The sequence below is a fragment of the Ischnura elegans genome, chromosome 4, assembly GCF_921293095.1.
Source record: "Ischnura elegans chromosome 4, ioIscEleg1.1, whole genome shotgun sequence".
Lineage (NCBI taxonomy): Eukaryota > Metazoa > Arthropoda > Insecta > Odonata > Coenagrionidae > Ischnura > Ischnura elegans.
In genome coordinates, this window is record NC_060249.1 from 29,144,652 (window position 1) to 29,169,608 (window position 24,957).

Genomic DNA, 24,957 nt, shown 5'->3' on the forward strand with positions numbered 1-24,957 from the left:
AGAACATTAAAATTATTTTTTTTAAACCGCGGAAGTTCGTAGTCTCTCTACCGAATGTGCCATGATCAAACTCCTCGGATTACGTTTCTTTCACTCGACGAATCAAATCATTAAGCGAACTAAACATTTTGCTTGGAAGGCCATTGTCCGGAAAAGACCCAACAGCAGGTGTTTTCTTGATTTTTTTACAGCCCTCCCAATCATTGGGCGGCCTCGAGAAGGCAGAAGAGAGGTACTCCTCTCGGGCGTCGGCGACGATTATACATTTTTTTTAAATCCCTTCCCCCTTTTTTTTGCGCCGTCCGCCTGCTGCTGCTGGGAGAGGATCCCAGTTGGGCGACCGCCTCCAACCGAACCAGTCGGGATGATCTCCTTCACGATGCGGCCGCCGCTGTCCTTGCTGGCACTGCCACTCCTGACGATCGCCGTGAGTTCATTTCTATCTTACGCATACCATCATCCTCCCCACTGCGTGTGTATTCTCGCTCCTCCCGGATCCAAGGCTTAACAGTCACAATAATTGCGCTATCGGTGTGTCAAATTTACCTGGAGACGTCAACATTTCCGCACGCGAGTCCGCACTGCAGTAATGAAGTGGAAATCGTGAACGTAGAGCGTTTTCGTGTGATCGCGGACTTGATGTGCAAGACAACTCCTATATGGTGGATATTTAATGATCATTTTGTGATTTTGTGGGACGGAAACGCGGTCATTGCACTATGATGTTTTTTCTCCAGCCTGTCGGGATCGGGTTGGTGTGGTGGCTAGTGTTGGCCTCCCACCATGTGGGCCCGGGTTCAAATCCCGACGGTGGTGGAGATTTTTCGGAGACTGCGTGATTTGAGTGCTTTGTGGAGAGCCCTTAAGGACATCGTCCACCGGATAGAACGTCGAGCCGTGGTCCCCTCGGCGCCTTTCGTTGAGAGCAGGTTAATGCCGACGCCGGGTTTCTCTCCTCCCTTCCATCACATCCCTTCTCTATGGCGCAAATGCCAGTGGCCTCCTTCAAGCTCCTACCCACAGTAGCCTGTCTCAGAATGAACGGGAGTTTTGGGCTGTCAGTTTAGTGAAATAGGTAGATAAAAATCTATTCGCGCTTTGTTGTGTGATTCTTCATTTGGAATTGAGAAATACGAATCGTCGAATGACATTTTTGTCGACCGTTAAGGAAAGTTAGAGGGGATTGTAGACAATTCCCGAAGCCAAGACTGTGAGGATGTCGAATACCCGTGGGGAATGAGGAAATCATAATTACTCGTTTATTACAGGACTCCCGAATCACGATTGTACCTCCGTGTCAGATGCCTCGGAAATCACAAATAACGTTCGAAGATTTCCATTGACCATCGAAAGAGCTAAGCCGATGCAGTCCGACTAGTAAGTGGCGAAGGACGCATGGTGGCTGCATGCCAGGCGGCTGAAATTGACGGAGTGCATCCCGTCGTTCCCAACTTACGGGCAGTCATTGTGAAAACCCAAGAATCTAAGGGGCTTGATAGCGTTACATGGTTTTGGTTTTAAGTCGAATCCACTCGGATAACTTTCTCAACTATTTTTTTCTGGTAAAATTTCTTCTTTGAGGAAAATAAAATGTGGTTCCGCGTGAGTAAAAATTATTTAATGAAACCGAAATAGGTCTCTACTCTTAAGCAAGGCCATAGCGAGTGGAAGGCAAGGGGTGGTCTGGAGGTTCAACCCTACCAGGGCGGTATCCAGGATTATTGGCCAGAGGGAGCAGAAATGTTATTAGGTCGCACAGCAAGTATACGTTACCGGGGCTAACGTATATACCGCCACCGTTCCGCGGGGGAGGAGGGGTGTAAAATGAATACAGTTGTAAAATTATTGCAGTTCCAGTTGTTTATTTGAAGCACATAACGCAATAATTAATAAAGTGAAAAGTAATGAAAAGGGGCGCTGTAAAAAATTAAACTTATAAGGCGACTCTCTAGAAAAATAATTCAATTCCAGGACGCCAAGGTCAGGCAAAAGTTTTCCCTAACTGGTCAAGATCTCCAGGGGGGGCGACCTGCCCTCCCACCCTGGCTAAGGCCTTGACCTCTTCTACCTCCCTCCCCAAAATTTTATAGAGGTAGAAATCTTAAATATTCCCCCTCCAAACACATTTTCTAGCTACGGCCTTGCTTTTTAGCCATCATTTTTTACCATGATGATTATTCTTAAACAGGAAAAAAGTTGGATCAGCTGATATCTATATAAGTAAAAGATTTCTCACTACATTTTTCCATATTTTTTTCCCCAGTTCTTATATGAGTGTATCCCACAAAGCAGTGCCTGAGAATTTACTCATTCACTCCTTCAATGGTACAACCCTAAGGTTGGCCTTTTAAAGATGAGGGTAGACCTCACCCCAGACTAAGCCACAGGCATGTGAGTTACATTCAGGGTAAAGTGATCATTTCCTTTTTCTGGGCCATCTTGCACTTTGATGATTTTTATTCGAGGGTGTCCAAAGATTTCGCCTGGATTTTTATGCAGGACCTTTCAGTCAGTAGTGTAAATCCTGTAATGAATACTGATTTTGTTCAAAAGTCATGGCTCAGTCTTGGCAGTTGTTTTGTGAAATCTTTCTTTCTGGGATTGGGGAGAGGATAAAAAGATGTTGAAAAAAAACAAATAAGTATCTTTAAATATGTATTATTTCCTCAGCATCAATGCTATAAACAATAATATCTCTCAGTGAGTACAATGATTCATCTTTTCCAAAGAATAAACTGAAATATTTTAATGCGCCAGTGCTACTGTTGCTGAGAAAAAAGAACTTGAAATAATCAGCAGGGTCACTTTCTGTTCCATCCTAATTTCACAGTACATATATGCCACTGACCCTTTCCAGTTATACTAACAAATTGTTTGTTTCCAGGCAAATGTTGTTCAGTCACCATCTGGAGTGAGCACCAAATTTGATCTCGATGCATCTTACATTGGAAGAGAATTTCGTATTGACTATGAGGGGAATCAGTTCCTTAGGGATGGATTACCGTTCCGCTATGTTTCTGGTTCCCTTCACTACTTTCGTGTGCCTGAGGCCTATTGGAGAGACCGTCTTCATAAGCTAAGAGCAGCTGGTTTAAATGCTGTATCTACGTAAGTGTTGCTCGCCAACTGCCTTTTATTTGAGTAAAATATCTTTTTTACATCATAAAAACATTTGAAATGGATGTAGGAAACCATATCATCTACCTATTTCATGAAAACGGGATATATATTTACATGAGCCTCGGAAACCCATCATAAGTGACTTGTCCTTATGGATGTTGTTGTAAAAGGTAGGTAGCAGGAGTAGCATTTTTCTTCAGATCTGTATCCATAGAATCTTAGCAGAGACTTATCAGCATCATCCAAGAAAGAAGAAAAGAAGATATGTATAGCAGCACAAGTACAGGAGCATGGAACACTATGACAATTTTGAGGGAGGGTAAAGATAGAAAATATCACAAGGTAAATAGAGAAAGGGAGATTAGTTATCATAGGATTTTGCAAGTTTTGATGGAATGAGAATGGGGAATATTAGAGTTATAGTTACAGGGTGATATTCAGCAGTGAGTATGTAAGTGAGCAAAGGGTAACTTTGGTTTTGAATGGGAAATTGAGTTTGGGAATACGTTGTAGGCTTTGAGCAGGTAAGGGATAGGATTCTGGTGATGGAGATTGAGGCATGTCATACCTACCTTGTGGTGGTCCAAATGTACGTGCCAAATAGCCACCAGAAGGAGGAGGAAATAGATGAGTTTTATCAAAGCCCAGAGAATCAGAAAAGGGTTCTCTCAGGAACAGAAACGTGAATGCTAATGAAGGAGGAGGAGGAGAAGAAGGCAGGAGACATTTGAGATTTGGGTAGGATGGAGTAGGATGGCAAAGTTGAAATGGGCTTAGAGAAAGACATGCTAGGAAGTTATAGACATGGTGAGGAAGGAGAGAAAACCTCTGGATGATATTGGCCAGAGGCTGAGTGTGTGGTTGCAGCATGTACTAATGGGAGAGGGGATGCGAAATCCAGGTGAGTGAGAAGGATTTTGGGTAAGCAAGGTAGGGAGGAAGGGAACACGGCTATCCATAACGTCATGGATAGCATGAAGAAAAATAGGTCTTACGCCACTCTGATGAAGTAAATTCAAGGTGGAGGGGGAAACAGGTGGGGTGGTTATCATAAACCATGTACCATACAAACCTACACCTTAACCACATGGATTCAGTGGTGCAGCGAGGGGGGGGGGTTTGGGGGATAAAAACCCCCCCAGAGCTCAGACAATAGTTTAAGTTTAATCTATTTTATTTATTTGGATTAATATTACTTATAGAATAGTGTAAGTATTAATAAAATATCCCTCGGAAGGCCGTAATACTTTCCATTTATCTTAATTTTTTTCTGGTGTAGGGCCCTCGTACCTCCCGGTTACCCTGGCAGGTATGCCATGCCCCCAGACACCCAAGCATTAGTTGCGCCTGAAACCCCCCCTATCCTCAATTCCTGGCTGCGCCCCTGCATATATTAACTACTACATAAATTTGGTAGTAGCCGGAACTTTTTGACAATATGTAAATTGGAAAAGTATGGCGCCTTAAAGTATTTTTTACACTGTTATTTTATCCTTGGGATTGAAGCATTTTCATAATAATAAACACTGACTATGATTTATTAAAAAAAAATATTAGTTTCATTGTCAATATTTACTCCCCTTGTCTAATACTTAGTATTATAACATACCTCTAGTATTTGTTCATCCTCAATGGGTGTCCCACAAGGGTCTATTCTTGGACCTTTTCTATTCTTGATATACATTAACGATTTACCTACAACTTTATCATACACAGATAATATTACACCAATCCTATATGCGGATGACACAAATGTGATCATCTCCTCTTCTTCACGTAGCTACCTGATTGATAAAGCTAGGCAAGTTACAGAAATGCTTGGTAAGTGGGCCAATGAAAACCATTTAATTGTAAACGCTGAAAAAAGCAAATTGATTCATTTCTCCACAGCGAAAAATCTCTCATCAAGCCTACTTATTAAGAGTAATCACAAATCAATTGAGCAAGTGTCTTCTCTTCAGTTTCTGGGTGTATGTTTGAGTTCAAATCTTTCTTGGACCCAACATACTGATCTCTTGAGTCATAAACTAAGTTCCGCATGTTACTTACTGAGACAACTTAGTAGTTCAGTAAGAAGGGATACACTCCTTACTCTGTACTATGGGGAGTTTTATTCCCATATCCTACACAGTATAATTTTTTGGGGCTCCTCTCATCTCAACTCATTGCGCATTTTCAGACTTCAAAAAAAGGCTGTTAGAATCATAGCCCAGAAACCATCCAGATACTCATGCAGACCCTTATTCAAGGAGCTAGGCCTTCTGCCACTGCCTTGCATTTATATAATGATTACTGTGTTGTACATCAAATCTAATATCATAAGCTTTCCCCTTAATAGTGACCGTCACTCCCATCACACTATATGCAAGCATGACATACATTACACTACTACAAGGACAAACTTAAACAAACTGGGCCCGAGGGAAATGGGGGTACGACTATATAATAAACTCCCTGCTGATGTAAAAAATATTAAAAAATTTAATGCTTTTAAAATACAATTAAAAAGGTTCCTTCTTTCAGGTTCATATTACTCTTTGGAGGAATACTTACATGAGTTAAGGGCTTGATGGAATGTTATATAATGTGATTTTTTCCCCCTTCTTTGTTATGAGTGATTATTATATGTGGTATATATGTACACTGATTTTATGCTTGTGAAGTAACTTATGTTTTTGATAGACGTGCCTTATACCTTGGCAAATGTACCTTGGTCTTTTGGGCAAATAAAACATATTATTATTATTATATTTCTCCATGTCAATGCAATGCTGATGGATTATTTTCTTTTTAAAGACCCTAGTTTTGTCTTTATTTACAGGTATGTTGATTGGGGTCGACATGAACCATCACCAGGGGAGTACGTCTTCACTGGAGATATGGACTTGGTTAGATTCATCCAGACAGCTCAAGAAGAGGATCTCTTGGTTATTCTTAGACCTGGTCCATACATATGTGCTGAAAGAGATATGGTAAGTCAAGAGCATATGTACTTAGAATCTGGTCATTCAAGGTACTGAAAAACTAGTATGTAACAATGAAGTCATCTTATTAGTACATTGTAAAATTTGGAATAATATGCTCTCAATTATCGTCTATGGTAGAGGGAGTAGTGGTCCAAGTTGTATTCCATGTGATGGGGGTCAGTAAATTTGGTATGCTCTTATTTATGGGTTATTTCTAATGCATAAGTCACATATGATAATATGGCTATCTTATATATTCTGCTTTCAGTGTTGCATGCTTATGGTATAAATGTGATTTACCAGGTTTTATCCGTTTTCTGAGCTTAAAAACTGGGGTGTAAATGAAATATTTTTACTGGTTTGAGTCAGTTTTATAAGCTTATATTTCTTTCATTATCTATAAATATTGGAGCATTAATTGGATTTGTGGACATATTTTTCTTAGTCCTTCACAAGAGTGTTTGCTGCCAGTATACTCAAGATATATCTGCATGCCAGCATGAAGCTCTTAACACGTCACATACCAGGGCATTTTCATGCAGGGGAACAATGTACCTGTGTAGAAGTGTTGAGGTTGAAAATATGTGTCAATTTGAGCGAACTGCCTTTGGTTTAAACATGGTTAAAAAGCTAATGTTTAAAATATAATTTGACCCAATCAAACGTTATGATACCTCTGTTTATAATAAGTAACAAGCAACAACTGATTTCGTATTACCAAATTCCTATAGGATGCTTTAAAATTGTATAAGTTGACGCGGCTGAATGACGAGAATTTTTGTCATCCGTCCGGAACGCTTGGGAAAAAATGACGAGAATTCTCGCCATCAGTACGCAACGTGTGAAGAAAATGTGATACATATTTTTGCCAAAATGTAGCTGTCTTAGCCATGTATCATAAGGAGAAGGGGAACTGTTGAATGTTTGGAAAATGATCTACTTCCCTCTCATGTCAATTAGCGGCTTCATTTAAGGTTGAAAAAATAAACCCTTATATATGTATTAGTACCTAGTGTCTATTAATAAATTTAGAGGATTTCTGTCGGAAATAGTGGTTGAGATTTTCTATTGTGGAAGTGGTACCATCCTACTACAGGAACCTACTATGTATTTGTTCTACTTGTGATGCTGCTTGGGTTAGACTAATGAGGGAATTTTCAGGAAGATGTCAATTTTTCAATTGATTGAATGCCATTGTTTTCAATTGATTTATTTAGAGGAAATTTTTTTATTGATTTTCTTTTAAACCATGTGTCCTATGCAATATATATGTTACACCTCTCACAATGAAAATTGATCGAAGGATTTCTTTACATATTTTTCACCAAAATGACTGCAATTACTTATTCCTAATATTTTTCTAAAATTTTGAAAATTGTTGCGGAGGGGGTGGAGGGATAGTAGGGTTGGGAGAAAAGCACCAACATATGTGGCTAAAACCTTCCTTCTAGAATTGAAATCAGTGGTGGAATCAAAAACTTAGCAGAATTTCATTTAATATGTATAACATCAGTGGAGGATCCAGGATCGTAACAGCTCCCAGCAGTAGTGGTGGTCCGAACAAAATTATCATTTTATCTTGTGTAAATTGGATACCCATGTGGGGGTATAGCCCCTAGCCTCTCTCCGGATCCGCCACTGCATAGAATGAAATAAATTGCACTATTTCCACTCATAAAATGTATTCAGCAAGTCAACATATTCCACTGCTGTGCAGCATCATCAGGACTGCTCTGATGATGCTACCTGTCCTGAATTCCTAATTCTATCAACAATTATCCTTTTTTTGCGTTCCTCTGAGTCAAATGTTTACCATACTTTGATGGGCTTCCAAGACTGGGGGAGAGAAAAACTGATCCCTAAAACGAGATGTTGCCTTTCATTCCAATTCTGCGGAACTGAATCAGACATAGGCGTCATGCCCATGTTGATGTCTAATTCTATTCATGGCTATGTCCATGGTAACAGGAAGTTTTTTACTTTTATTGTTCTCCTTTGTTCAGCAATTGTGAAGAGATCCGTATTGTCCATTGCAGGGTGGATTCCCCCCTTGGCTACTTGTAAAAAATCCAAATATGAAACTCAGAACACGGGATTCAAGTAAGTATGTGGCACCAATCTTGTGTCAGGTTTTACTACTTCTATCTATATGGTAAGAGTCAATGCATTGCCACGTAGAGATGTCAATTCAGTGGCTGGCAGAATGCACCCATTTGTTAAAGAGCTGGGTCCCTCAAATATGTAAATAAATTAACTACCCTTTTCTATTCATCGTTCTTATATTTCTTTGATATTTGCTAATAACTTTTGTTATTTTCTCAGGCTACAGAGGATATGTCAGCAAATGGTTTAGTGTTCTATTGCCAACCATTAAACCATTTCTTTACGGCAATGGTGGTCCAATTATTATGGTTCAAGTGAGTATTCCACCTATTAATAAATGCAGCTTTACCACTTATTGTATATTAATATATGAAATCTTTTGTTTTGAAGGTTGAAAATGAATACGGTAGTTTTCCAGCATGTGATTTTGACTATACAACTTGGTTGAGGGATGAAATGAAACAATACATTGGGACAGCAGCTGTACTCTTTACTACGGATGGCAATTCAGATGGCTATCTGAAATGTGGGAAAATAGCAGGTGTTTATGCTACAGTGGATTTTGGTTCAGGTGAATAACATTTCTTTTGGCTAATAAGTTTATTTCTATTTATTCGTCCTCTCTCCCTATATTCCTCGACATGTAATATGTACGTGTACATTACTTATTATCCTGGTGTAATTTTCAATTTATGTGCTCGTCATTTCGCATCGGAAAGCAAAAAAATAGCCATTTTCCCTCAACAATCTGAGATTTTGATGAAAATTGGTATGCATGGTGCTCGTTTGCTACTTATGGTATGTTGTCATACAGGGGCGGATCCAGGATTTCTTTCTGGGAGGGGCACAAGCAAGGCCGTATCCAGGATTTTGTTCAGGGGGGGGCACAAGGATACCTTGTTATACAAAACGAACGAAATGACAATGGGACCGTATTAAAAATCTAGCATATTTTTAAGGGTCTGGGGGGGGCACGTGCCCCCGTGCCCCCCCCCTGGATCCGCCTATGTTGTCATACATAACGTCTGATTCTTACAATGCTTTTATCCATCGCAATCGAGGGACAGCTCCAGGGATTGCTTCAATGATGGCAGAAAAAGTGACTGTTTCTCACAATTATTTTCTGCGATGGCGTAAGGGATGGGAAATCCCATCTCTTTAACCATCTCTTGGCACATCCCTTTTCCCATCTCTGAAACTATATCGCTGGCTCTATCCTTCTGCCAATCAGAATGTAGTGGTGCTAACAGCAATTGTAACACCATGCTTGGCTTTTAATTGAATGACAGCTATGTAAATACAGAAAGTGATGGAATAAGTGATGGACAAATATATATGATAAGAATCACTATATGATTCAGAAAATGTTGGGTCGAAAGATCAGTCTTTTGGTATCTAAAAACCTTTGTTGAAGTATTCATTCTCAACGATGACAAAAATGTTCATGTGATTCAGGCTTAACTGATAATGATGGTGGCAGAAGACCTCCTGAGGTAGGCAAGTCTTTTGTCACTTTTGAGCTGAAATCCATGACCATGTTAAGTTTCAAATTACAGTCAGTCAGGCCAGATTTGCCCCATAACAGAGGAAAGGGGTTTGAAGAAGCCTGGCGACTGCATACGTACCAATCACTGTACTCTCTTCACCACTTACACCCTTGCCTTCCTGCACAAAATTACCACGTAGATGTGAACTGTTAGAAATTTTAGGAAATACCCATTCTTCCACTATGTCATTTAAGGGTGTATTGAAACTTTTATTTACTAACATGGGCGTACCCAGCTAGGGTCAGGGGGGGGGGGGCAGCTGCCCCCCCTAGAAGCAAAAATCGCAAAAGTCTTCAAGAAAAATCAGTACTGAATTGAAACGAAAGCATTCAACAAATTTTCCCCGGACCTCATTGTTTTCCCATCCGGCTGCCGACCGGCCGACAATCCGCCTCAAGGAATCGCCACATGCTGTCAGTTCTGCCTTCGGTCCGGGACTGAACAGGCCAGACCTTGAGGCCAAACTGAATGTGTATGGTTAGCCTGAGGCTCCGGCCAAACTGCGCAGTTCCGGCCTCAAGACCCGGCCTTGAGGCCGGGACGGAACGTGTATGGCAGGCCTTAGTATGAGAATTGAAATTAAATTAAAACTATTTTTCAAGGAAATATGTTATCTCATAATCTAATGTCGTAACTTGGTTTGTCCCCCTCCTAGACCATGGCTTGACCCCCCCCCCCAGTTATGATCCTGGGTATGCCCTTGTTTGCTAAAGCATTTTCTTCATGTAAGACATGGTCTCTGGTGTTACTTTGTGGAACTGTTTCATGTTAAAAATAAAAATACTGTGCTATATTCCACACTATATTTCAAATGGTACAACCCGGGTTTTTGCATATCATGCTATCATTAGGTCATAATGATAGCATGATATGCTGAAACGCAGGTCATACTATTTGAAATAAAGTGTGGAATATAACACAGTATTTTTATTTTTAAAATTTTGTTCACCTCTGGCAAGGGTATTTTCTTTTCTGACCTGGAAATCTTTCCCCTTACCTCTCTTTCAACCATTTTATCTGTCATGGGAATATTCTCACCAGCTTGGCTATTCATATTACACAGTGAAATATAATTTGAAAATTCAGTCATATGGAAGTGGTGAATTCTAGGCTGATAAGAAAATTACCATTAAATTTCATAATTATGCTTTCCATGATTATTCATCATGATATCATAGAATGTGAGTGATCAACTTTTGTGAAAATCATATTCATTTGTATGTATTGTTTTATATTTTGGTTTGAACTTTTTTTCTCACTTTCTTTAGGTGCTGACGTAGCATCATCCTTTCGAGCCATGAGAAACCATGAACCCAGAGGACCCCTTGTTAATTCTGAATTCTACCCAGGATGGCTTGATCATTGGGAGAGTCCCCATTCTTTAGTGTCATCCCGCAAGGTTGCTGATACCCTGAATAGTATTCTTGCAACCAATGCATCTGTCAATATTTATGTATTTTTCGGAGGAACCAACTTTGGTTTCTCATCTGGTGAGCAATATTTATGGTTTCATAGATTATTTTCAATTATGGATATTTAAATGGAAATAACATGAGTTTCATATTTAGGAGCTGAATTTGGGTCTTATTACAATCCACAGCCAACATCTTATGACTATGATGCACCACTGAATGAGGCTGGAGATGCCACGGAAAAATACTTTGCTATTAAGGATGTAGTAAGCAATGTAAGTTGTCTCTCAGAGTACATGCGATAAATATCTCTATCAAATTGTTTACTGAGAATTTTTTCCTATTTGAATTTTGAACTTAATTAAAAACTTATGCCACTTCCGTGAAAATGAACTGAGGGTCTGTAAAAGTAGTTAATCCCCTTAACACTTTTGCGCCAAATGTCGGGTGGAGCCGACGAGCATTTTTATATGCAGAAGACCTAACGTCGGGTATAGCTGGTCAGGGGAAGGGAAGTGATTGCTGAGGTAGCAGTGGTCAGATGCCGGGGCGTACCTAGGAATTAAGGCTAGGGGGGGGGTTTAGGCGCAAAACACTGGGGTGTCTGAGGGTGTGGAATACCCACGAGGGTTGGCGGGAGGTGCAGGGGGCCCTCCCCTAGAAATATTTTCAGATAAATGGTTTAAAATGGTGAGTTATACGGCCTTCTGAGGGATGTTTTATTAATACTTACACTATTTTATGAGTAATATTAATCCAATTAAGTGAAATGGATTAAACTTAAAAATGTTTCTGAGCTCTGGGGGGGGTTTGTGTTGCTCAGTTTTAATCTCACAAAACCCCCCCTTGCTGCACCACTGGTCAGATGCACTCAGGTTCTCCATGTTCTCCTCTCGTAGGTGCCGACAGGAAAGGGTTAAGAAAAACATTGCTGAAATTGTTACTAGTTTCTTCATTACTTTGTCATCATTTAATATTAATAACTTGGAGTGACTTTACAAATATGTTTAACTATGAGAAAATTTGGATTCTCATATTTCCTCTCAAAATACAGGTGAAGTGGCTTGCTACTCACTTCATCTGACAAGCTATCATTGGCATTCACTTGGGATATAATGAAATTTGGAAATCCTACTCTAAATAGACCACATACTGGTGGCGTTTAAAACTTAAGAATCCATGAATACCTTGTTGCTATTGTTAACCAATCAAAACTCCATTCCAGTCATTGGTTCTGTTGTAAGTTAGAGTTTTGAGCTATTTAGTGTTTATTAGCAAAGTCTTGAGTGATTTTTTTGATTTTCAGTATTTGCCACCATCCCACACACCTCCACCTAGTCCAATACCGGCTGTGAAATTAGAGTATGGGCCAATCATATTGCATCGCTCTGGAAGTTTATTTGATGCTGTTGACAAGGTGTCTGAACCAGGGGGACCAGTGAATTTAAGAGGGCTTGGTGGATTGGTGACCTCAGAATATCCTCTCTCTTTTGAGAAACTGCATCAGTCACATGGCTTTGTTCTTTATGAGACGAGGATAAACAGAATGATCTCAGATCCAGCTCTTCTTCAACTTGGGGACTTGAGAGACCGGGCACATGTCTTCATAGATACGGTAAGGATTAATGAATTGATAACACCAGTTATAGTGAAAGATGTAGCAAAATGCATTGAATTTTTACTTCACAGTAGCATTTTTTCTATCAATGGTTGTTGTTATATCAGCATTTTCTGAGTAGTTTTAAAATGCTGGTGTGGTTCAATTATGATATTATGTAATTTTCATTTTTTTTTGTAAAATGTGGCCATTTATCTCCAAAATAATTCTAATATATGTCCATTAATGATATAATTCTCCATGCATTTCCATCTACATATGTAGTTCGTGTGAGTGAACTAGCAAAAATGTATTGAAAGTTAAAAAAATGATGCATTCTCTTCCTGATGTCCTTACCGCTGCATCTGTAGGTTGCCCAGTGAGAAATGGGTGGTGGAATCCACGTGGAACCCACGTGGAGAATTAACGTGGATACCACGTGTTTTTGGTCGTGGAATCAACGTGGAACCCACGTGGAAATTTGGTGGAAAAATTAAAACAGCAGTTGGTGCTGTCCTAAAACCATTAAAACCTCAACCACTCTATATCTAAACCTTCTATACATGTGTCTACGATTTTTCATGTGCTCTCATGGCTGCCTTTCCACGAATTATATAAAAATAGAATGTGCGATACATTTTCACATAACTAGCGTGGTTTCAGGATGATAAATGACGCAATGTCACCAGAGAGTTAAGTTCCACAAATTAGAAATTCTGTTTAACATTTTATGATAATCACCACAAATCCACTTGAAATCAACGTGGATTCCACGTGGGTCCAACCACTCAATATCCACCACCACCAAATATCCACCACGGGGATCGGGTTGGTGCGGTGGCTAGAGTGTTGGCTTCCCACCCGGTGGGCCCGGGTTCAAATCCCGGCAGCGGTAGAGAATTTTCAGAGACTGCTCGATCCCTGCTTGAATGTTGTGTGGAGGGCATTTCAAGCGCAACACTCCGTCCGTCGGATGGGACGTTAAGCCGTGGTCCCCTTGGTGCCTTTCGTTAAGAGCAGGCTAATGCCGACACCGGGTTTCTCTCCACCCTTCCTTCCATACCCTTCCCTCATGGCGCAAATGACCTCAGCTGTCGGTCGCCTCCTCCAAATACCATACCATACCAATATCCACCACTCAACGTGGATTCCACGTGGGTTCCACGTGGATTCCACCACCCATTTCTCACTGGGTGTGGAATTGAATGCATGTGTAAAATTTTTCTGTCTGTGAGAGTAGCTCCTAGTCATATAATTTAAGCAAATAATTGTAGGGACTTACATTAAATCAGATTCCTGATTAATGAACAGATCTCATGGCTTATTATCGAATGAGAACATATCAGCATCATTGAAACCAATAAGGAGACACTTTTAATTTAAGTTCCCCATGAAGAAGGCCATTAGTTAATCTAATATGATGCTATTAATTTAAATACTTTTACCGATTCTTAATGAAATCAAATTTCTTTATTACCATAGGATAGAGCAGGTATATTGAGCAGAACTCGTAAGCTTACATCTCTCCCCATCCACGCATTAGTTGGACAAAAGTTAAGAATTTTGGTGGAGAACCAAGGTCGCATCAACTACGGAACTAAGATCTATGAGCACAAGGTATTTACTATTGGTTATAAATCACTCCATTGCATTATTGTCATTTGATGAAAATTTAATTAATATGATGAATTTAAAATGGACTGTTCATGCTCAATGCAATTCTTGGAGAAATGTCATAAAAGTGGTTCTTAATTTGTGAATTTCATGTTTTAATTCTGTGAAACCCCTCAATTTATGCCATTTGGTGACAAAATACATTTGGTAAAATTATTTTTCATTCAGAAAATGGGAAAGCATGCTGCATCATAGCCTAAATTGCAAAATTTTGACATTGTTGGATGTTTTTCAGCCATATAAGAAGGTATTGCCACCCTAAAGATTTAAGAATGCTTTTTTTGAAAAAAATTAATGATCTTTTAAGACATCGGATGAGCTTGTTATTAATTTAATTCTGCTCAGTGGTTTCTGAGATGGGTATTACCCCAACAGTGACCCTACTTCCATGCCAGCTCACCAGCCACCTGAAGCTGCGATATATATTGTTATATCTTAATATATGAAGAATTCTTTTTTGAGAAAAATTTTCCATATGAGTTACTTTCCCATAAATATCGACGTATATTACCTTCAATTGCAAATGGCCAAATGGGATGATTGATTTTTTGTCAAAATATATCTTCTCCTTCCATCTACTGCATTATTTTGATAATTTGCAATTTTGGGTCCGGGACAATGACCCTTTAATTTACAGGAAACCTCAGTATTTTCCATAGTCGATACACCTTCATGCAGACGCTGTATGGTACTAAAGGAAACCCAAGGTTGCTCTAGTGTCATTAGTAGAGATCCACAAAAGTGCTTTTATTTATTGCTAAAATTCATTTTAAAAACTATGTGATTTCGGTGTTGAGTGAGAAAATCTTGGCGGTGATATTATTTTGGTAAAATTTTTACACATTTCTAGGTTTTTTATTATTTTTTGGTGACATTTCACAATTACTTATACTTTTTTAAGCATTTTACATAACATTAAATACAATTTCAACAGTACAAAATTTCTGACAAAATCAAATGAAGGAAATGGTCCAAGGTTCATATATCAATGGTTCAAGCATTAATATTGTAGAGTGAGCAAGAAAAGGTGCACCGTGAATACTTAATAATAATAATAATTTATTTGTCCAAGGTTCTACAAGAAGATATAAGACACGTCAAAAAAGAAGGAGAAGGAGATTCATACAATTTAGTAGATTAGAAACATATAGTTGAAATGTTATGTACAAGTATGAATTTTTACATTTAATATATTTTCAAAACATGAAAATGAAGCACTAGATTGTGGAGTCCGTCAGGTATTCCGTAACAGAATGATAATTCTTTTCAAACAGGAATGCCACTTCACTTGATTAATTGTCTTTGTGAGGAAGACTAGAGCAAAAAATTGACCAAATACTACTGAAATTTGTTTTCAGTTTCACAGTATTAATTTAGACCAATAACACAATATTTAAGCTCCTCCTGCTTCTTTTTGCCTATAATCAGAGTGTATTCTTGGCGAGTATGATCGGCAGATGGCAAATCCCCACTACCCTTCATGTATGTACTTCGAGATCCTTTCCCAAATTTTTGGATTATCTAGTTTCTCTACACTAATTCAAGCATTTAAAAATGCCTAAGTAGTAGGGACAACAAACTCCTCTTTTGCCTCCTTCACTCTCTTTGACTGAGTAACTGTCTGTTCAAATGATATCTGTCATTTTGCGGGTCGCCTCTCTTTCGCACATTTATATGTATTGCAATTGATGTGCTTTAACAAATTGTCATGACTTTCAGATTTAAGTCCTCTATCCCAAAATTTACACAGTAATACTTTGTCTTTCACATAAATCCTTCTGAGCCGAATTCACTAGCCCATTGCAACACTATGGTAACACTAGGTTTTCGGCATTTTAAAATTCCTTTCCTTCATTTGATGTATAAAGCTGTAGCCATGATTAAAAACAGTCCAAACGCGAATCATGACAGTGTTTTCAAACCGAGTGCTGGGTAGCTATGGCATAACCATAAATAATGTATAACTTACATTTTGACCAAAAGTTTTCATTTTGTGGGTTCCCTTTTGATAGCCCTCATGTAGGTGCCAAGGGATGGTAGGCTCAACAAAATCACTTAGTATTGATTACAGCTGTTGCCAATCGGTCAAGAAATGCGTGAAAGAAGCATGCATAACTTAACACAATTGGATACAAATAAACTCGAACCAGGGGTGGTATGAAATGATTTATTTTCCATTGAAGCTCAGTTGAGCACGGAATATCTGAAAATTCGTCCTCTAATAATTAGCATCCCCTCTCCTCCTATCCTTTCTGTTCCTTCCTCCCCTTCCCCCAATTGCTAGCGCTTCGTGCTTTCAAATAATCATAGGTCTTTATGGATGTCTTCAAACGAGACAAATCGCACCGTTGACGGCACGGCACTGTTGAGGGCCACCGTAGTCACTGGCACGATGGTCCACCGTCTACAGCGTGAAATGAAGGCAGTGCTGCATTTAGGCCGCTTTCTGACGATACGACTTTTGGCCATCCGACTTTCATGGCACGGCGGCGTAAAAATCAGGCTGCTTTCAGATGAGACGACTCGCTCGCCACGCCATGTGCCATGCCGTGAATGGCGGCCGGCGGAAAGTCAGTATACATACCATAAAAATAGTCTTTCTTTCTGCAAAGCTATTGATGAGAATTATTGTATTTGAACCACAGAATTGCTTATTTTTCTATTCCTTTTAAATTATCATTTCATTTTAGGAATTTCCAGTTTTAAAATGATTGACTGCAAGTGAATGTTGTGTGGATGCTCCTTTCAATGAGTGCATATCATTATTTCTTTTCCACAGGGAATTGTGAATAATGTGACACTTGGAGGAAAAGTCTTGAAGGGGTGGAATATGTACCGGTTGCCTTTCAATGACACATCCTTATTGGATAAGTATGTGGACTCTACAATTGCTCTTGCTCAAGGGCAACCACCACCTGCATGCATACGGGAGGAAGACTACAAGCTTCCATCATTCTACTATGGCTTCTTCGTACTACCTCAAGAGACCTCAATTCCACCACAAGATACCTACCTTAGTCTTGATGGGTGGCATAAGGCAAGTTCAATCTTTGCTCAATTCAGACTTATTGAGTATTAAATTTGGAAATTAAATGGTCTCTACTTAATTCCTCAGTGCTGCTATTATTATCATTTTCTCTGACTTCATCAAACTGACCATTCCAAAACCAAGTATCAATATTGTTGATAGTATGTACCAGTATTGTTTTGTGGGGTGCGGGTAAACAACTTTCCACACTGTGGTATGCTCACTGCAGTAATGCATTGGCTTGGGCAAGTGACTTTTAGTTATCCTTAAATTATCTTTAAACATTCCTTGTAGATCTGGCAAATAAAAATTTACTTTGGTTAGCCAGCTTAATAATTATGATCTTGAAAAATTTTCCAGGAATTGTGGGAGTTATGGGTGGACCCCCTGCAATCCATTCCATGATAGAGCAATAGGGTGGTTTCCTATTATTTTTTTATTGCCTAAATCGAAAGATTATTACTCCTGGAGTACGTATTTCACGCTTTTAGATTTTTAAAACACGATATCTATTTTTTGCGATTAAATAAAAAGTGAAAAATTTCAAGCGCACGAAAACGCGACGGCTAAGTATGAATGCTGGGAAAACCCCGTGTGATGCTGTTCTGGTTCCCGCTGCTGCAAGTTAGGTGACCTTGGGGCGAGGCTTTGAGCGCTGATACAACGCAGGCCGCTAGCGGGTAGCTGAGTACTCTGCTAGCTGGTAGCGCTTGGCTTAAATAAGGTTTATTAATACCTTATCAAACGAAGAAAACTTTCCGAACTTAGCCAGTTTTAATAGGTGATTATTAAGACATGTTTCCCTGAGCTCTGTGCCTCATGCATGCATTGGTAATCTCAGACGATGTATAACTCCTATCTACTCGTATAGAAACTAGGTCCCTGTGACGTAACGTGGAGTGGCATCGCGTGGGCGCCAATCTGGCCTTTTTCGAATGAGGATAAAAATGGACCATTGCCATTTGTCTAAACCAGTATTTCTAAAACCAAATTATTTGTATATCATGATTACACTGATGATGGGTAACGAATCGCAATCAATGCCTTTCGTTTTCTTTTATGAAGGAAACTACCCTATTGGCAGTTGATCAAAGGGTCCTAGGTGAACACTTTCAAAGCTTTTAAATTAAATCCTCAAAGTCTGAGGTAGCCTAGGGGAAGGAACTGCCCCCCCTACCCTGAATGTGTGAAATTCAGTTGCCTACCTCTAACTTAGTTTGTAGTGATCTCTACCCTCACCTATTTTGCCCAATCTCTGAGTGCATAGGCGGATTTAGGGGGGGCATGTGCCCCCCCAGGCCCTTAACAGTAGTAGTGGTGCAGCCAGGGGGAGGTCCGGTGGGTCCAAACCCCCCTGAAAACTAAGAACACAATTCCTTTCCTTCACAAAAGAAAACAAAATGATGAAAACTCATGAATTTACAAAACATTTCTTTGACAAATGAAGTTTTTTCGATTATGAAAAGTGTTAAAATTAGTTTGAAACCCTCTACATATTGTTTGTACCCTGTTTTTAAAAATATGGTCCTCTGGTTTTGAATCCCGAATCCAACCCCCCCCCCCTAACTAAATTCCTAGCTAACCCACTGAACAATAGATGAAAGTTTTTACGCAAATATTAATAAATTTTATATGTTTATATACCTACAAGTTATTAATACGTACACATTAATAACTTTTCTATTAAAATAAACAGTGTATTTTGCTCTGTAATTGTTGCATATAGTGTTTAATCCCAAATATGAGAAAACCTTTTGCCTGTCAGATCCTTGTGCCCCCCATGAAAAATCCTGGATCTGCTCTTGACTGAGTGAGTGTGATATTCTCATAATATGATAGAAAGATCCAATCAAAGTGATCTTTCAGTTGCAAAGTTGAGAATTGAGGGCAATAAAGGTTTATTTCTTTTTAATATATTTTCCTGATACATTTAATCATATTAATTCTGATTATATGTATGCATATACATTTGTCTTCTTCAGTATATGTATTTCTTGAAAATTTAATGGCAAACAAATTTATTTTGATATTTTAATTTTCATATTTTTTCTATTTGTTAGAAAGAGAGAAACTGTAGTGCCCACTAGCAAATAGGCATCTCTAATTTGTGATATTTTTTTATTCAGGGTGTAGCATTCATAAATGGTCACAATTTGGGACGCTATTGGCCTGTGGTTGGGCCTCAAGCAACACTATTTGTGCCTGGTGTTTACATGCAGCCCCCTCCAGCCACAAATAGAATCATCCTGTTTGAGCTGGAAAAAGCCCCTTGCAATGGCATTGATTCATCCTGCTACGTGAACCTAGTGTCTCAACCAATCATCAACGGGCCCACACCTGGAGGACAATAAAGCTGATGAAGTAGGTACGTGATGTATTGAAAAGAGCTTTCCAAGGTATTGGGGTAACTTTTTTACATTGTCTTCAAGTATGTACATATTTTAATCCATCCTTTGGAAAGTGACATCAGTATCTTACTTTTAGATGGTGTTTTTCACTCAGTGCACCATGTAATGCTGGCAGTGGTGCAGTGAGGGGGGTTTTGGAGGATAAAACCCCACCCAGAACTCAGAGAAATTTTTAAGTTTAATCCATTTTACTTAATTGGACTGATATTATCAAAAGAATAGTGTAAGGATTAATGAAATGTCCCTCAGAAAGCTATAAAACCTACCATTTTGAGCCATCTATCTCGAAATTCCACAATTTATTAACCCTTTCGCGCCGAATTCCGCACCTGTGCGTCGAGGATTTTCCTACCATAACCAATGAATGCCGCGCCTGTGCGGCACAGGTCGAAAAAAGTGACCGTGGTGAACAAAATAGACCCACGGACGCGGTCGCCCCTTGTGATCCGCCTTAGCGCGAGCCCAGTCCCATCTTCGGCCGCTCAGGTCGACCCTTTCCTATCCTCTCCACGCGGTCAACTACCGTTATTTGCAGTGTGTTTTCCAAAAAAATATTTGTTGCTTACTTTTGAAATCCAATGCTAGAAATGAATTCATCTTTTTTTGCTGACCACATGGAAATTTCAAACGAAATTCTAACGTTAATATCAACAGAGTTATAGAACAACTAGTAAATATACTAAATCCATCTATATAAACGTTAGAACTTCGTTTAAAATTTCTGCACACTCAGAAAAAAGCACGAAATTCATTTTGAATTTAAAAAATCGATACGAACAACAAGTATTTGCATATATTCTGCATTAATATTTTAGCTAGTTGACCGCGGACTCGTGCAAGGAAGGGGCTTTTAATCCCTCTAGGGTCTGGGACAGAGGCCGAGGAAAAGGATCGGCGCCCCACTGAGTTGGGTCCAAAAATGTTTCGGGAGGGACCCACTGCCTTTAGTTGACGCGGAAAGGCTTCGTACAGAGGAGTAAAGAAAACTTTCAAGAGACTCTTATTGAGGAAGAATTTCCTTCAACGAAGATCCGGCGCAAAAGGGTTAATCTCGCACCTACCGCTTATCCTGGAGGGTATTCCATACCCCCACACACCCCGGTATTAGTTGCACCTAAACCCCCCCTAGCCTTAATTCCTAGCTGCGCCCCTGAATGGTGGTGAAATCATTTTTCTCGTCAATGGCTTTACAATTGTATCTAAGCCGTGGAAGTATCATTTGGTGCAGATTTTCAATCATGTTTTGCACTAACAATTTGCATTATTGCATTACTTACGATTTAATGAAAATGATAATGCATGTCAAGTGATGTGATCCAATAGTGGCAAAAGTTTTCAACCATGTTGACGTGTTCTATAGTCAGTGTGTTAAATTAAAATATGTATGAGGGTGAAGATGAGTATTTTAAGAGTAATTTCTGTGTTAGTTAAGAAGAGGTTTCCTTACACTTCATGCTAATCACTGCCTTTTTTTCTAGGGATGTGACAAGAAAGGACAAAAATGTCTGGGAAACCTAATTAAGCCTTACGTAGCCATCCAATAAATGATCTGGAATACCATTGCCAGTACATGCATCAAGAAAAAATAATCATATATGTACAACGCATTTCAGCTACTGGGATTGAGATACATATGCTCATGTTTAATGTTTCAAGCAAATGGAACTCATGATCATCCAGGTTAAGAAACTGCCAGTTCCTATGTTTTAATTGATAGATACAATATATATTTATATTTTTTAATCTAATAAGTTGTTAATATTTTTATGAGTATTATTATTACAATAATTCTTTTGGATCCAATGCAGAAGAAGTTCTTAGAACCTTTTTTTCCCGAAATTTTTTTTGCAATAGGGAATTAGAGAATATTCTGTTTTTTTCCAGGGATATATCTCTATACAGGGCCTACATTTTATTATCCAAAGAATTTTTATCATGGAATCCCTTCATAACTTTAGCTGGCTCTAAGTTTTACAGATATTTGGTATGAGTTACTCATCCCCAGTTTTCATTATCTCATCATCAGTATTTAGAGATTAATTATTATGTAGTAACTTTTCATTTTATTTTCCCTGCCAGATATTCTCAAAAGAATAATGAGGTCAGTCATAATATCTATATGTGGAAATATAAAGTCTACATCAACAAAATGATGTTGCAAAACTGGGTTTTGGTGTCTTTTATAGACCTTCACCATGGTCAATACATATACCTTAATTCAAATATATGTCCTATATTCTGTCTATTGCATTGATGGAAAAAAAATTTCATACACCCCACTGTCACTCACCTTGTATGTAGGTACTGTACACCTGTATTGTACACCTCACTGTGTATGTAGGTACATTTAACCACCACTGTCTCTCACCGAGGGCTTTGATGTCAAGGGATTTCAGTAATGCTGACTTTACTACGCACTCCCTCTATAATTCAGCACTTCATCTGCCTCACCCCATTTTAATCTGACATTTAAACACTGGTAGTTAATACCAAATGGATAGCTTGGTAATAGGGTAGTTCCCTTCATCAAAGAGAACGAAAGGCATTGATTGAGATTTGTTACCCAACATTAGTGTATTCATTATGTACAAATTATTTGTTTTTAGAAATCCCGGTTTAGACGAATTTTAATGGCCAATTTTAACCTCATTTGAAAAAGGCCAGATTGGCGGCCATGTAATACCACTCCACGTGACGTCATGGGGACCTAGATTCTATACAAGTAGTCAGGAGTTTTACATCGTCTGAGGTTACCAATGCATACATGTGCACAGAGCTGAGGGAAACATTTCTTAATAATCACCAATTTAAATTGCCTATTGTTGGAAAGTTTCCTTAGTTTGATAGGGTAATAATAATCCTTATTTTAGCCAAGCACTACCTTCTAGCAGCCTGCATTGTATCAGTACTCATAGCCTCACACCAAGGTGGCCTCACGTGGCGGCAGCCAGAACCAGAATGACGTCACACAGGATTTTCCCAGCATTCATACTTAGCCGCTGCACTTTCGCATGCTTGAAAATTTTCACTTTTCATTTAATCGCGAAAAATAGATATTGTCATTTAAAAATCTAAAAGCGTGAAATACATACTCCAGTAGTAATAATCTTTCGATTAAGGCAATTAAAAAAAACAGGAAACCAACTTACTGTGAGCATGAATTGGAGGCATTAATGTGATTTCTTGTCTATATGTAAATTCTACCCTATAAGCCACCTCAATAGGGTTGTGGTGATTAAATGCTGATTATATTAAAGAAAAGGAGATGCTAGAGTGATTTGAGTTGAGGAACATACATCATATATAAAAGGCCTTCATTGTTCAGGGTAAAAACGCAAATTTGGCAAAATATTACTTTTGGTTTATCCTTTCTGTGGGACCTAGAAACAATTGTATTGAGCTTCTAAAATGATGTTTTCTATGTTACTCTGAAATACTTATGGTCCAAATAATACAAGCAACCTAAGCTTAGCATGAAGCTTCCAAGTCTCCAGCAGCTCCCAGCCTAAATCACATAAAAGCTGTGTAAAGCTCTCCGTTCACTCAGAGCAGTTTTTGACCAATTGCACTTCTTTCCTTTGTATTTTTATTAAGTATTTCTTCCCCAGATCCCAAATGCTTGCCACATATTCAAGGTACAGCCTGATGAGTGCGAAGTAATACCTCTCTTTCACTATATCATCTTAAAACCTTCCGAAAACATGCTTGATGAATACGGATATTCGACTTCATCGACAAAATATGCGTGGGGATAGTTGGACATCCTACACAAGGAATGTACTGCTGTGCATTTGCTCTGATTTAGTTAAAGTCCCTTGTCTTGGCTCAACATATGCACATATTTTATGTCCGATGAGAGTATTATTAAGTCTGAGTGGTCATTAATTCCAAGGTAGATGACAGCATTGTCAGCAAATTAACATATTTTACTGCTAATTTGAGAGAAGTTCATTTATATATATGTATACGTAATGAACAAAAAATATAGGCTAAATAACCGGTAAATTCTGAACATGTGTCTAATTTGTCAGCTTTATGCTAGTCTATTCCTTGTACTGGCTCACTGTTGCACATTGATTCATCAGCTTCTGCTGTTCAAATGCATAATTAACAGCGATTTCCAGTAATTCGGCAATTTTTAAGGCAGTGCTCTGGTCTGGTATCTCCAAGGTAAAATTTGTTGAGGTAACACTAATCTCTGTGGAAAAGCACGTAGAACTGATAGGTTTACAGCAGCATGCTTCTACTAAAAGTATTTCCTCATACTGAAAAATTGTGCTTAGGATTACCAACTCAGGGCTTTTAACATGTTAATGACTTCTTGGGTGATGACCTATGCAAAAAGAGTTGGGGAAGTCACATTAGGACACCATAACTATACTGAAGGCAGCAGGAAAGAGATAACGAATCCCACCTGGGCCTCCTCGTTTTAAAAGGCAAATGGTAGAATTAACCTGGACAATCTGATAACTTAACCACACAGGATTACAATGAAGGTTTGGAAGACTCATTTGCAACATGTGCTTAGGACTGTCCACATATAAAGGAACTGGGTATCCATGATGGGTTCCACAGGAAACTCTTTTCAAGTCTAGGTTTTTTCAAGCCCATGCACCACAAGAGGAAGGATTGCGAAACAAGAGGGAAAAAAGGAAAGGAACGGCTCCTACAATGAGAGCCCCACTACACCTCCTGGAGTAGGGGTAGAAGGGAAAGAATGGAGACTCCTGATGCCATCATTAAGGTTACACAGGCTGCCTCTAGTGAAGCCAAATTTGCTGTACTTAGAGATGTGGATAAATATCCTATAAGAAGAATAACCCATGGATTTTTCTCGAGAGCCAAGTAATGTTAGTTAGAATTGTCGAAGTCATCATTATAGAGATGGCAAAAGAAAAGAAATGACAACAAGAAAGCTAGTCAAAAATTTAATGAGAAGAATGGCAAAGAGTATGATTGTGTTTAGAATTATACAATGTAGAAATGAATAAGGTAGTTGTGTTTTGGTTTCTAGAGGATGATATGGGCAAAGAAGGCAGAGTGCTAAGAAGTGCCTAACACAATTACAGAGGAAACTTTCATTAGAGGAAAGGTTTGAAGTG

The 24,957-nt window shown here is 38.9% G+C and overlaps 1 protein-coding gene across 2 annotated transcripts; it reads left to right on the top strand.

Moving 5' to 3' along the window:
- The first annotated feature begins 320 nt into the window (after positions 1 to 320).
- Positions 321 to 21,616, top strand: LOC124157216 (beta-galactosidase). 2 transcript variants are annotated; one of them, XM_046531766.1, is made up of 13 exons: positions 321 to 427; positions 2,885 to 3,108; positions 5,942 to 6,092; positions 8,123 to 8,186; positions 8,409 to 8,503; positions 8,580 to 8,760; positions 11,005 to 11,226; positions 11,305 to 11,423; positions 12,455 to 12,763; positions 14,228 to 14,362; positions 17,199 to 17,456; positions 19,574 to 19,812; positions 21,334 to 21,616. In XM_046531766.1, exons 1-12 carry the CDS (start codon positions 365 to 367, stop codon positions 19,796 to 19,798), a joined length of 2,046 nt encoding a protein of 681 aa, XP_046387722.1. In that variant the 5' UTR covers positions 321 to 364; the 3' UTR covers positions 19,799 to 19,812; positions 21,334 to 21,616. The 2 variants fall into 2 exon arrangements, with proteins under 2 accessions (XP_046387722.1, XP_046387724.1); XM_046531768.1 differs by having other exon boundaries at positions 19,574 to 19,808.
- The last annotated feature ends 3,341 nt before the right edge of the window (positions 21,617 to 24,957 follow it).

Coding starts and splice junctions, on each gene's coding strand:
- LOC124157216 (XM_046531766.1), top strand. CDS start 365: ATGATCTCCTTCACGATGCGGCCGCCGCTGTCCTTGCTGGCACTGCCA. Junction 3,109..5,941: donor GGTTTAAATGCTGTATCTAC/GTAAGTGTTGCT, acceptor CTTTATTTACAG/GTATGTTGATTGGGGTCGAC. Junction 8,187..8,408: donor ACTCAGAACACGGGATTCAA/GTAAGTATGTGG, acceptor TTATTTTCTCAG/GCTACAGAGGATATGTCAGC.